The following is a 14,299-nucleotide window of genomic DNA, read 5'->3' as shown; positions in this document are numbered from 1 at the left end:
ACTCCCTCTTTTGTTTAAGAATCATTTGATTGTAGAAATGAGGCCGGTGCCATGGCTCACTAGGCCTGTGGTGCCCCAGCTTTTAGTCCCAGTTGGGGTGCCGGATTCTGTCCCAGTTGCTCCTCTTCCAGTCCAGCTCTCTGCTGTGGCCAGGGAGTACGGTGGAGGATGGCCCAAGTGCTTGGGCCCTGCACCCCATGGGAGACCAAGAGGAAGCACCTGGCTCCTGGCTTTGGATCAGCCCAGTGTGCTGGTCTTAGCGCCCGTTTGGGGGGTGAACCAACGGAAAAGGAAGACCTTTCTCTCTGTCTCTCTCTTTCTCTCACTGTCTAACTCTGCCTGTCAAAAAATCAAATCAAATCAAATAAAAAAGAATCATTTGCAGAAATGAAAGAAACCAGTTTGATCTAATTTATACATGAAGAGCTTATTATAAGGCTAGTCTGGTATTAAACCCCAAAACTCAGGGTTTGTTGTATCTCTCAAGGGAGGCTGAAATGGGAATTAGGTAATGGCAATAAGTAAGTTAGGGTAAAGTTAGCAAGGAAGTTCTTCTCATGCCTATTTCTTTGTCTATACATATGGTTCTGTATTATTTGTTGTCTTTCTCCTTTCGTGTCCTTTAATGCTTCTTGAGTAGATTCAGTAATGCTATAGTATTTTAAAAAGTCAGTCTAGTTAAGCAAAAGAAGCAAGACACAATTTGGGCATTTGGCCTACTGGTTAAGATACCCACATCCCACATTGGAGTGCTGGTGTTTGACACCTGCCTCTGGCTCTCCATTCCAGCTTCCTGCTAATGCAGTTACTGGGAAGCTGAGGGTGATGTTTCAAGTATTTGGGTCCTTGCCACCCACATGGGAGATGTGGATTGAATTCCTGGCTCCCAGTGCAGCCATGGCAGTTGTAGGCATTTGGGGGAGTGGACCAGTAGATGGGAGCTTCCTGTCTGTCTGTCTCTCTACCTCTAAATTTTTTTTTTATTGCATAATTACATTGTTTTTTTATTTTAGTTAGTTTTTAACAGATTTGGTATGATTTGTAGATGCAGATCTAAGAATATAATGATATTTCCTTCCTCCTTTCTTCCTCTTTCTCGTCCATCTTCTTTCTGTCTCCCTTTTTTGTTAGTTTTTGAGATAACATATTTCAAATTTACCGTACAGAAAAAAAAGCTTAATACTTCACTGAATAAGAAATTTAACAGTTAAAGTAAAAAGACCCTAGTTTAGTGGGAATATAGACAATGGCTATAAGTAATAGTTGAATGGAAAAATGATCATTTCACTCATATGCAGTACATTTATAGTAATCATAAGTCATTGAAACTATGGTAGTATACCATTCTTAACCATTGGCTTGACAAAGGTATAAAACAAAATTTTACAAAACTATATTTGAAGCAACACTGGTACCGACATTTATTTTTTTGTTTGTTTTTTAAATTCTAGCTTCCACATATTAGGGAGAACACGTGGTATTTGTCTTTCTGGAACCAACTTATTTCATTCAACCTAATGTCCTCCAGTTGCATCCATTTTACTGCAAATGGTGGAATTTCAATCTTATAGCTGAATAATATTCTATTGTGTATATATACCAAGTTTTCTTTATCCATTCATCTGATTATGGACACCTTGATTGAGTCCAAATTTTTGCTCTTGTGAAAAAGTGCTGCTATAAACATAGTGGTGCAGGTATCTTTTTTTTTTAAACTTATTTGACAGGTAGAGTTAGACAGTGAGAGAAAGAGACAAAGAGAAAGGTCTTCCTTCCGTTGGTTCACCCCCAAAATGGGCGCTTCGGCCAGTGCGCTGGGCTGATCCAAAGCCAGGAGCCAGGTGCTTCCTCCTGGTCTCCCACGCGGGTGCAGGTGCCCAATCACCTGGGCCATCCTCCACTGCACTCCCGGGCCACAGCAGAGAGCTGGACTGGAAGAGGAGCAGCTGGGACTAGAACCCGTAGGTATCTGTTTGATACATTGTGTTCAAGTTTTTTTGGTATATACCCAGTAGTGGAATTATCTTTATCTTTTTTATGTCCTTTATGATTTCTATCACCAATGTTTGATAATTTTCTTTTCTTTTTTTTTTTTTTTTGACAGGCAGAGTGGACAGTGAGAGAGAGAGACAAAGAGAAAGGTCTTCCTTTTGCCATTGGTTCACCTTCTAACGGCCGCCGCGGCTGGTGTGCTGTGGCCGGCGCACCACGCTGATCCGATGGCAGGAGCCAGGTGCTTCTCCTGGTCTCCCATGTGGATGCAGGGCCCAAGCACTTGGGCCATCCTCCACTGCCTTCCGAGCCCACAGCAGAGAGCTGGCCTGGAAGAGGGGCAACCGGGACAGAATCCGGTGCCCTGACCAGGACTAGAACTCGGTGTGCCGGTGCCGCAAGTTGGAGGATTAGCCTATTGAGCCATGGCGCCGGCCTGATAATTTTCATTGTAGAGGTCTTTCACTTCTTTGGTTAGGTTTAGTCCTAAATATTTGGATTTTTTTGTGGCTAATGTGAATGGGGTTTCTTTCTTGATTTTTCTTTGTGTGAGTTTGTAATTAGCATACAATAAAGCTACTCTTTTTTTCAACCCTTCACTTTCAGTCAGCTCTCCATGCTGAAGTAAAAGTCAGTGGGTGATTGTGGGATTCCCTCTCAGCCAAAACTGTGAGCTATTGGGTGTGTGGCAATTTCTTCCTACCTTGAGATGGTAACATAGTGGCTCACAGCTGGCATCTATCTAGTTGTGCTGTGCAGCTAGCTGCAGCGGTATCTCTCTCTTCTCTCTGCTTGTCCCAGAGTCTCTGAGTCTGTTATTTTATTTTTTACTTCTTTGCTTAAAATTTCTATCAGTCAGACCCCTGGAAATATAGTCCTTCCTTTATTCTTTTCATATCCCAGAGCAGCTGAAGTTAGTGTAGTTATATCCTATTCAACCATCTTGGATCTCTCAAATAATAATTTTAAAAAAGAAGCAAAGCAGAATGAGTTTGTAGTGATTACATTCTTATGACATTTTATATAATCATTTATGCTGTTAGAAGTCTGGATCGTGATTACCCTGGGGAATCAGAAGTAGTGATGGTAGTTACTAGGGTTCAGTTTGTGAAAATTCACTGAGTTATATGTTTAGAAATGTGTACTTCTTTGAAATGAATAAATTACTTAAGTAAAAGTTAAAAAGACATTCTAGCATAAAAGTCAAATTGCATATATAATTTAATTTATACTTTCTTCTCTTTGCCAGGAGAGACTTGAAATAAAAAAATGGCAGGATATATTCTTTCATTTTTCCTCTTCTCCTTTTTGTATCATCTTTGTTGTGTTGTGGTGGTGGCAAATATGGAAACTGAGAAGGATATGTGTATCTCCTAATTGTTGCTAATCAAGTCCTCTGCTGGTTGTGTTCCTTCTCTGGCTAAGACTGATGTTCATACATACAGTGTAGCATGCGTTCAACTGTTAATTCTCTCATGTAGCTCATTTGAGATCTTTCCCTCTCTTAGACCATGCTAGCTTCAGGTCTTCCAAGACATCTTTATTTCTTCCACTTTAACCTCTGAAAGTTACCAGACCTCCTTATTGGGTTACCAGCATTAGTGCCCAAACCCTGCTTCCTTCTGACATACCAAACGATGGAGTTACAGGCTGCTCTCCTTTGTAGCCTTGTTTTTGCATTATTTTCAACTTCCCTTTTTCACTGCTCACTCCTGCTACACAGTTGCTTGGACACATCCACTGCTTTGATGGCTCAGTACTCTGCTATCCCCCTCCATTTTTCTATTCATTTACCTCCACATTTTAAAATATTTTTTCCTTTCTTCATTTTTCTTCATCAGCTTCACACTTCTTTTTATGCTTGAGCTTTTGTAAATCATGCTCTGGAGCCATACAAATACCAAAATTTTTATTTTCCCATGTTTGTGAGTACATCAGTCAGTTACCTTAGAGGGTAGTTTTTTTTTCTTCTTTAATATTTTCTCAAAGAAGTGTGCATTTTCCCATTTTTCTCTGTGTTATTGCCATGGTGTCAGTTGTATGAGTCTTGTTTTTTAAATGGTAGGGTGACTTAGGTGTCAGGTATTCTTATGCTTTTATTTTATCTCTGTACTGTTCAGATTAGTTTGATATGCTGCTTACCTGTATTTGTTAGAGTTCCCCTTTATTGAAATATAAAAAATATATCATATTGGCCTTAATATTTTTCCTGCTAATTAGGTGGGTGTTAGGTTCAAAATGTCTAAAGCTCAATGATATTGTTGGATGCTGCTTGGTGAATGAGGACGAAAGATCATTGGAGTAGAAGTAGAATGGACCTTTCCTTCTCTCTGTAACTCTGCCTTTCAAATAAATAAATATAAATATATATATTTTTTAAGGAAGGGGGGAGCAGTTGGCCGGCACTGTGGTGTAGTGGGTTAAACCACAGATTGCAGTGCTGGCATCCCATACAGGTGCCAGTTTGAATCTTTGTGCTCAACTTCTTTTTTTTTTTTTATTTAAAAAAATTTTTTTTGACAGGCAGAATTAGTGAGAGAGAGAGAGAGAGAGAGACAGAGAGAGTTATAGACAGTGAGAGAGAGACAGAAAGGTCTTTCTTCTGTTGGTTCACTCCCCTAATGGCCACTATGGCCAGCGCTATGCCGATCTGAAGCAGGAGCTGGGTGCTTCCTCCTGGTCTCCCATGCAGGTGCAGGGACCCAAGCACTTGTGCCATCCTCCGCTGCCCTCCTGGGCCACAGCAGAGAGTTGGACTGGAAGAGGAGCAACCGGGACTAGTACCCGGCGCCCCAACCGGGACTAGATCCCAGGGTGCTGGCACCACAGGCGGAGGATTAGCCTAGTGAGCCACGGCATTGGCCTGTGATCAACTTCTAATACAGCTCCTTGCCAATGGCTTGGGAAAAGCAGTGGAAGATGGCCAAAATACTTTGGCTCCTGCCACCCATGTGGGAGACATATGAAGCTTCTGGCTTTCACCTGGCCCAGCCCCACCCATTGTGGCCTTCTGGGGAGTGAACAAACAGATGAAAGATATCTCTCTCTCTCTCTCTGCCTCTCCCTATCTCTCTGTAACTCTGCCTTTCAAATAAATAAATGAATATTAAAAAAAGAAATGGAATGGGCCAAGGGAGACGCTGTCAGTGTTTTTTTTTTTTTTTTTTTTTTTTTTTTTTTTTTTTTTTTTTTTTGACAGGCAGAGTGGACAGTGAGAGAGAGAGAGACAGACAGAGAGAAAGGTCTTCCTTTGCCATTGGTTCACCTTCCAATGGCCGCCACAGCCAGTGCGCTGTGGCCGGCGCACCGCGCTGATCCGAAGGCAAGAGCCAAGTCTTCTCCTGGTCTCCCATGGGGTGCAGGGTCCAAGCACTTGGGCCATCCTCCACTGCACTCCCTGGCCACAGCAGAAAGCTGGCCTGGAAGAGGGGCAACCAGGACAGAATCCGGTGCCCTGACCGGGACTAGAACCCGGTGTGCTGGTGCCACTAGGCGGAGGATTAGCCTATTGAGCCGCGGCGCCGGCCACTGTCAGTGTTTTATATTACCTGTATTTTCTTCATAGTACTTAAACAATTCTGTTTATATATTTTACTGATTTGGAAGACAAAGAGAGAATCTTCCATCTACCCAAATGCCACTGTAGCACTGATTTGGCCAGGCTGAAGCCAGGAGCCCGAAACTCAGAGTCTCCCACATGGGTGAAACCCCCGGGTATTAGTGGGAAGCTGAAATTGGAAATGGAGCTAGGGCTGAAACACAGGTACTCTGCTACAGGATATGAGCGTCCCAAGCAGCATCTAAGAAATATGCCAAACACTTGCCCTGCCACAGTAATTTTGTACATCTTGCAAAACATGTATTTAATGCCTAATATAAGTATACAAAGAAAGCTCTAGGATCAGGAGTTGCTGTGCAGCATGTTAATCTGCCACTTGGAATAGCTATGTCCTGTATCAAGTGCTGGTTTGAATTCTGGCTACTTCTCTTCGAACCCACCTTCTGCTGATGTGCCTGGAAAGCAACAGACGATGACTCAAGTACTTAAGTTCCTGCTACCCATGTTGGAGATCAAGTAATATTCCCTCTCAAAATGTTTTATGCTGTATTAATGAACTTTCTCTTTTATTTTCCCTTGGGCCCTGTATAATTAATATCACAAACCCTTCATGGCACATTCAGCTTTTACTAAGAAATGTTTCTGGCTTTAGTTATTGACTAGGCAGTATAAAATATTGGAACTTTTTAAAAAATTTATTTATTTATTTGAAAGTCAGAGTTACAGAGAGATAGGAGAGAGGTCTTCCATCTGCTGGTTCACTCCCCAAAATGGCCACAGTGGTCAGGGCTGGGCCAAGCTGAAGCCAGGGCCAGGATCTTTATCCTGTCTCCATGAGGATGCAGGGGCCCAAGCACTTGAGTGAGCCTCTGCTGCTTTCTCAGGCACATTAGCAGGGAGCTGGTTTGGAAGTAGAACAGCAGGAACTTGAACTTGAATAGCAGGTGCCCATATGGAATGCTGATCCTGCAAATGGCGGCTTAGCCTACTGCGCCATAGTGCTGGCCCTGGTGTTGACACTTTTTAACTGTGGAAATGTCTAATTGAAAGTTTTTGTGTTTCAGAAAAGATTAAAGATTCATGTTTTACTCTTTTTTTTTTTCTTTTGGTGAAGGACGTGGTAACTGGACTTAGTCCCCTGCTCTTCAGGAAGCTCAGTAATCCTGACATATTTTCATCAACTGGAAAAGCTAAACTTCAACGACAACTTAGTCAGGATGACTGTAAGTTACGGAGAGGGAGCCTCGCCAGTTCTCTGTCAGGTAAATCTGCTTTTGTTTTTGTTAAATATGGGGCTGTGTTGTCAGTATTTAAGGGTGTATTGACTGAATTGGCATTGTGACAGCTTCTTATCTGGAAGTATTCTTATTTAGTAGATTTACAGTTAAGGCTGTATTCTCCCCTTCTTACTATGTCCTCATGGACTCTCTGAATGCTCATCTATTGAATGTAATAGATATTTCTTGGTTGACCACTTTTATTCCAGCTCCCTTTCTTTTTTTTTTTAAAGAAGGGTTTTATTTAGTGAATACAAATTTCATAGGTACAGCTTTAGGAATATAGTGGTTCTTCCCCCCATACCTGCCCTCCCACTTCTACTCCTGTCCCACTTCTTACTCCCTCTCCCATCCCATTCTTCATTAAGATTCATTTCTAATTATATGCAGAAGACCAACTCTATACTAAGTAAAGATTTCAACAATTTGCACCCCCCGCACACACAAAGTATGAAGTAAATGTTTTAAAACAAATTTTACAGTTAATTCTCATAGTACAACTCATTAAGGACAGGGTCCTACATGGGGAGTAAGTGCACAATGACTCCTGTTGTTGATTTAACAATAACACTCTTATTATTGATGTCAGTGATCACCTGATGCTCTTGACCTGGGCTGTCAAGGCTATGGAAGCCTTTTGAGTCCACAAACTCTGTCAGTATTTAGACAGGGCCATAAGCAAAGTAGAAGATCTCTCCTCCCTTCAGAGAAAAGTACTTCCTTTTTTGATGGCCCCTTCTTTCCACTGGGGTCTCACTCACAGAGATCCTTCATGCAGAACTTTTAGACCCTATAGGTGAGGAGCAGGCAAGCTATCCAGAAAACCATATGTTTGTGGAAAGAATACAGGCAGAATCTACTCTGGGTTTCTGGAGGTTTTAAGTAGAGAACCATCATTATCATCATTACTATTTTTGTGGAGCGCTTTATTTAAAGTTTCCCAGTAAAGGGAACATATGAAGGGAAACTTGAGCAGTAACTATATTTTTAAAATATTTTTTTGATTACCAAGTACAACAAGTTGGCTATACAAATTGTTTTTAAAGAAGATTCATTTATTTGAAAGGCAGAGTGACAGAGAGAGACAGAGGGAGAAAGAGTATACACGCTTCCATCTACTGGTTTACTCTCCAAATGACTATAACAGTTGGGGCTGGGCCAGACCAAAGCCAGCAGCCTGGAACTCCATCCAAGTTTCCCATGTGGATGGCAGGGACCCAAGTACTTGGGCCATCATCCGTTTTTGCTCCCAGGTACGTTAGCAGGGAGCTGTATTGGAGGCACAGGAGCCAGAACTCAACCTGTACTCTGTCACAGACATGGGATGAGGGTGATGGCGTAACCTGTTGCACTACAACGCCTGACCCTATAAAAAATTTTGAGTATGACAACATGCACAGGGGTGGGCTGGTGCTGTGGCGTAGCAGGTTAAGCCACTGCCTGCAGTGCTGGCATCCCATATGGGCACTGGTTCAAGTCCTGGCTGCTCCTCTTGCTATCCAGCTCTCTGTTATGGCCTGGGAAAGCAGTAGAGGATGGCCCAAATCCTTGGGCCCCTGCACCCACATGGGCAACCTGGAAGAAGTTCTTGGCTTCTGGCTTCAGATCCGCGCAGCTCTAGCCATTGCGGCCATGTGGGGGTGAACCAGTGGATGGAAGACCTTTCTCTCTGCCTCTGCCTCTCTGTAACTCTGCCTTTCAAATAAATAAATCTTTAAAAAAATGCATGATATCAAGGTGAAGTCCTTTTTTTTTTACGATTTATTTATTTATTTGAAAGGCAGAGTTACAGAGGGAAGGAGGAGAGGAGGATGGGAGGGAGGAAGGGAGGAAGAGAGAGAGAGAGAGAGAGAGGTAGGTGATGGAGAGGGAGAGGCAGGAAGAGAGATCTTTCATCCCTTGATTCACTCCCCCAAATGGCCATAATGGAATGCCTGGAGCCAGGAAGGTCCGAAGCCTGGGGCCAGGAGCTCCCTCTGGATCTCCCACATGAATGCAAGGGCCTAAGGACTTGAGCCGTTTTCTGCTTTCCCAGGTGAATCAGCAGGTAGCTAGATTGGAAGAGGAGCAACTGGGACGTGAACTGGTACCCATATGGGATGATAGCACCACAGATGACAACTTTACCTGCTACACCACAGTGCCAGCCCCATGAAGTCCTTCTTAATGTTTACTTTCCTTTATGTTTTCTTTTATATTTTGTTTTCTTAAGTTGTTCTTCAAAAGGGATATATCATATTTCCTTTGCAACAAAAACAAAAAACTGCAAAAACTGTTTTCTTCACATCTTTACTACAATGAACATTTCCATACCTAAGATTTTGCAAGGCATAGGAAAGATTTTGGAATGGATTGGATAATGAAGATAAAGCCAGATGAAGTACAGGGCATGCTACTGAAGTTGAGTGGGTAAATGGGTATGGAAGAATGGAAGATGAGGCCAAGAAGATACTATTATGCCAAAAGTGTTTGTCTTAGTTTTTTTTTTTTTTTTAAGATTTATTTATTTGTTTTGAAAGTCAGAGTGACATGGAAAGGGAGAGTACAGAAAGACAGCAAGACCTTCCATGCACTGGTTCACTTCTCAAATGGCCACAACAGGCAGTGCAGGGCCAGGCCAAAGCCAGGAGTCTGGAACTCCATCAGGGTCTCCCAGGTATGCAGGGGCTCAAGCATGTAGGCCATTTTCTGCTGATTTTCTCAGGCCATTACCAGGGAGCTGGATTGGAAGTAGAGCAGCTGGGACTCAAACTACTGCTCCTGTATGAGGTACCACATCGTTAGCAGCAGCTCAGCCTGCTGTGTGCCGTGATGCTGGCCCAGATAGTCTTGTTTTCTCTCTCTCTCTCTCTTTTTTTTTTTTTTGGTTGAAATTTTTTTGGTATATTTGAGAGGCTGAGTTACAGAGAGAGGGAGAGGCAGAGAGAGAAGTCTTTTTTTTTTTTTTTAAAGATTTATTTATTTATTTGAAATAGTTACACAGAGAAGGAGAGGCAGAGAGAGAGAGAGAGAGAGAAAGGGCGGGAGGGAGAGGGAGAGAGAGAGGTCTTCGATCTGCTGGCTCACTCCTCAATTGGCTGCACGGCTGGAGCTGCGCCATTCTGAAGCCAGGAGCCAGGAGCTTCTTCTGGTCTCCCAAGCAAGTACAAGGGCCCAAGGACTTGGGCCATCTTCTACTGCTTTCCCAGGCCATAGCAGAGAGCTGGCTCGGAAGTGGAGCAGCCAGGACTTGAACCAATGCCCATATGGGATGCCTGTACTGCAGGCGGGGCCTTTACCTGCTACGCCACAGCGGTGGTCCTGAGAGAAGTCTTTCGTCCGCTGGTTCACTACCCAAATAGCTGCAACAGCTTGAGCTGCACCCATCTGAAGCCAGGAGCCAGGAACTTATCCAGGTCTCCCACAACAGTGCAGGGGCCCAAGGACTTGGGACATCTTCCACTGCTTTTCCAGGCCATTGGCAGGGAGCTGGATCAGAAGTGGAACAGCCGGGACTCCAACCAGTGGCCATATGGGATGCTGGCACCCCAAGTAGAGGCTTAACCTACTTATCCACAGCCCTGGCCCTTGACAGTCTTTATAAACGACTTTTTTGTAGGTTTCCAGTGAGATTAATAGAGTCTGTCAAGCTGGACTGGGCCCTTGATGCCCAGAAAGAGCGGTGTTTGTCTTTTGGAATCCTGAAGACCAGATTGTCTATGAGAGTACTTGGCAACACCACTCACGTTGAGTTGAGTTGGTGAGACCCGAAGTTGTCTGGAAAGGAGTGAGAAACTTCTGGACTGCAAGGTTGAGTGTCAGGGTGGGATGCTGTCATGATGGTAAATATTAGAGAACTTAAAATAGTACATTTGTTTCAGTATTCCACTTAAAATTCTCACCACCACCAAGATAGTTGAAACTTGAAAGACTGTGTTTCTCAGTGGATATGGAAGCACTGTACTTTGTATCAGTGGAATTTTATCCACTAGATATCATTACATTTGTGTTTTTTCATTCATTTACCAAGAAATACTTACATGTATTCTAAACCTTGTGTTTGAAGGTAAGCAGCTGCTCCCTTTGTCCAGCAGTGTACATAGCAGCGTGGGACAGGTGACGTGGCAGTCTTCAGGAGAAGCGTCAAACCTGGTCCGAATGAGAAACCAGTCCCTTGGACAGTCTGCACCTTCTCTTACTGCTGGCCTGGTAAGTGTTAGTGAAGATGGTGACGTGCTCTGTGGACAAATCCTTGATTATCATCTGTCATTGCTACATCTGTTATTTTCTTTTTAGGATATAGGAAGTTTAATTTCTCGAAGTATAGAAAAGGAATAGAATTTTAATTGAATATATCCTGATTGTTCTCCTGCTATCAGTGTCACGAGGGTCAAGAAAAATATTCAATATATTCAATATGACCTGTATCTTTAATGAATGAATTTCCTGGGAAAGAACCTTCTTTTAGGCTGGCGCCGTGGCTCAATAGGCTAATCCTCCACCTTGCGGCGCCGGCACACCGGGTTCTAGTCCCGGTCAGGGCGCCGGATTCTGTCCCGGTTGCCCCTCTTCCAGGCCAGCTCTCTGCTGTGGCCAGGGAGTGCAGTGGAGGATGGCCCAAGTGCTTGGGCCCTGCACCCCATGGGAGACCAGGAAAAGCACCTGGCTCCTGGCTCCTGCCATCGGATCAGCGCGGTGCGCCGGCTGCAGCGGCGGCCATTGGAGGGTGAACCAATGGCAAAGGAAGACCTTTCTCTCTGTCTCTCTCTCTCACTGTCCACTCTGCCTGTCAAAAAAAAAAAAAAAAAAAAAAAGAACCTTCTTTTTACAGAAATGATTGTAAATCTTTAAGGCTGAGTTGCTTCTGAATACAGTTCAGTGGTGTACATACTTAGTGTATGAGAATAGGGAACATGATTGGTACATGGTGGCTGCTTACGTACATGAGGATGCTTCAAAAATAGAATTAAAAGATGAGTTTATATTGGTGCAGAAAATTGTGAAATTCTTACATGTTTTTTTCTCATGATACTTATTTCCCATAGACTTTTAAAAGTGCCTTCATATAATGGGTGAAAAAAATGTGTTTTTTCTTTGCAAGGGATTTTTATGAGAGAGCCTTGGAAAGGTTAGGCTGTGTAGTCTGGAAAGGTGGTTTTCTGTCTCTTATTGGGTGTCTTTTACCCTTTTACCCTCAGTGGCTCTGCCTCTGCCTGAGGCACTCATTGACCTTCTGCTGATGTCATATTCTTCCCTCTGTTCTTAGGATGAGGCATACTAGAAACTTGCAGGATCAAAAACAGAAAATTGTTTCTGTTAAAATATGATCTCAGTGCACTTTCGGATTGTAAACCTTTTGGGTCAGCATGTGGAATAGAAACTGTGCATTTTTTTCATCCAGAAGAGTAAGGTTAACGGGGAGAATGTCTGTATGTAGTTTATGAGGAATTAATCTTTCCATCAAAGGATTTCCCAGTATTACCTGAAGTTTGTGAATAAGGATGTTAGAATAAGTATCACTTGTGTAAATTCTTCCTTCCCAGCTTCTTAGTCTGAAAGTTTCAAACATTTAGAAAAAGTGAAAGAATAGTATAATAAATACCCATATAAGCTTTGCTTAGATTGGCCAGTTGGTAAACATTTTACCATATTTATCTGTGTGTATTATTTTTTCCTGAAACATTTTGGAACAATTCACAAATGTTATGACATCTTATCTTTAATTATTTCTCCTGAAATCAAGAACAGTCTCTTAAATAACTGTATGTTATAAGATCCAGAAAGTTTAACATTAGTTTTATAGTGGCCTCTAATATGAAGACCATATTCCGATTTACCTACTTGATCCCAACATGTGTATTGGAGTCTAACCCCACCAACCTCTTTTATTTTCTGGAACATATAAATATAAATATAAATATAAATATGAATATAAATATAAATACATGTACCCTCATGGAAGTCTTGATCCCAGGATTAGAGAGTAGTCCCAGGCGTGTGTATTTTCTTTAAAGTGTTATTCTTAATCCTTTACCCCTTCTAGAACTACTGCCATTCAGGTAAAGCTGAATGTTTCATTTTAAGGTAGTATGTTGTAGAAGTGATTCCTAGACTGAGGTTTCTGGAGGCCTACTCTAGGCCAAGTGAAATCGAGTCAGTAAGTCATCCCTCATTATCCATGGGATTTGTTCTGGGGCATCCTGTGATTACACAAATATGTAGATGTTCAAGTTCCTTACATAAAATGACAATAGTATGTGCATATAACGTATGTCCATCTTCCTCTATAATTTGAATCATCTCTAAATTAATTAAAATACCTAACACAATGTGAATGCTATGTAAATAGTTGTTATACTGTGTTGTTTAGGGAATAATGACAAGGAAAAAAATCTCTACATCTTTAGTACAGATGTAGTTCACAAATGTGCAACCCATGATATGGTGGGTTGATTGTATTTCTGAAATTTTTTACAGTTTATTTTTATTTATTTATTTGAGAGACAGATAAATGTAGATAGATAGCTAGCAAGGAGGAAAGCACGCCAGCCAGCCAGCCAGCCAGCCCCCATCTACTGGTACACTCACCATATACTTGTTCTATTTTAAGTTTTTTAGAAACTTTCCTACTGTCTTCCATTAATAGTTGTATTGTTTTATATTTTCACCAAGAGTATACATGGGTTCTCCTTTTTCCACCTCCTTGCCAGGTCTTGCTATCTTTTTTCTTCTGTTTTTCTCTTGTTATACTTTGTGTTTCTTGATAATAGCCTTTCTAACTGGAGTAAAATGATATCTCAGTTGGTTCTCATCTGCAGCTCCCTGATAACTAGTGTTGAGCATTTTTTTATGTGCCCACTGGCCATATGTATGTCTTCCCTTGAAAATTTTCTATTCAGGTCTATTGCCTATTTTATACTTTGATTACTTATTTTTGTGCTATTGAGTTCCTCATACATTCTGGCCATCAACTCCTTGCCCCCTGCAAATATTTCCTTTTATTCTCTGCTTTCTATTCATTGTTTCCTTCACTGTGCCAGGGGCCTCTCAATTCCATGAAATCTTTCATTTTTTTTGTTCTTATTTATTTCAAAGACAGAGTTACAGAGAGAGGCAGAGACAGAGAGAGGTGGTTCACTCCCCAGATGGCTGCAATGGCCGGAATGGCCGGAGCTGGGCTGATCCGAAGTCAGGAAGCCAGGAGCTTCTTCTGGGTCTCCCATGTGGGTGCAAGGGCCTAAGGACTTGGGCCATCTTCCACTGCTTTCCCAGGCCATAGCAGAGAGCTGGATCAGAAGAGGAGTAGCTGAGACTAGAACCAGTGCCCATATCGGATGCCAGCGCCGGCGCTTCAGGCCAGGGCTTTAACCCGCTATGCTACAGTGCCGGCCCCTCCATGAAATCTTATATGTCTATTTTTGCTTCTGTTTCCTGTGCCTTTGGGGTCTTATCCATAAAATCGTTGTTCATTTTAGTGTCCTGAAGTATTTCC

At 42.4% G+C, this 14,299-nt stretch overlaps 1 protein-coding gene across 8 annotated transcripts in view; it reads left to right on the top strand.

Annotated features, from left to right (window-relative positions):
* MAST2 (microtubule associated serine/threonine kinase 2) overlaps positions 1-14,299 on the top strand; it is a 241,448-nt gene that overhangs the window by 44,949 nt on the left and 182,200 nt on the right. For 6 of the 8 annotated variants that reach the window (XM_051857813.2, XM_051857810.2, XM_051857815.2 and 3 more), the window contains exons 2-3: positions 6,666-6,813; positions 10,874-11,016. In XM_051857813.2, the coding sequence (XP_051713773.1) occupies positions 6,666-6,813; positions 10,874-11,016 (291 nt within the window). Of the gene's footprint in view, positions 1-6,665; positions 6,814-10,873; positions 11,017-14,299 lie in introns of those variants that run through there. The other 2 variants (XM_070078565.1, XM_051857816.2) reach the window with 1 other exon arrangement.

The sequence above is a fragment of the Oryctolagus cuniculus genome, chromosome 7 (genome assembly GCF_964237555.1).
Source record: "Oryctolagus cuniculus chromosome 7, mOryCun1.1, whole genome shotgun sequence".
NCBI classification, from domain to species: Eukaryota; Metazoa; Chordata; class Mammalia; order Lagomorpha; family Leporidae; genus Oryctolagus; species Oryctolagus cuniculus.
The sequence above is the reverse complement of the archived record's forward strand: the minus strand, read 5'-3'. Positions and strand labels throughout refer to the sequence as shown.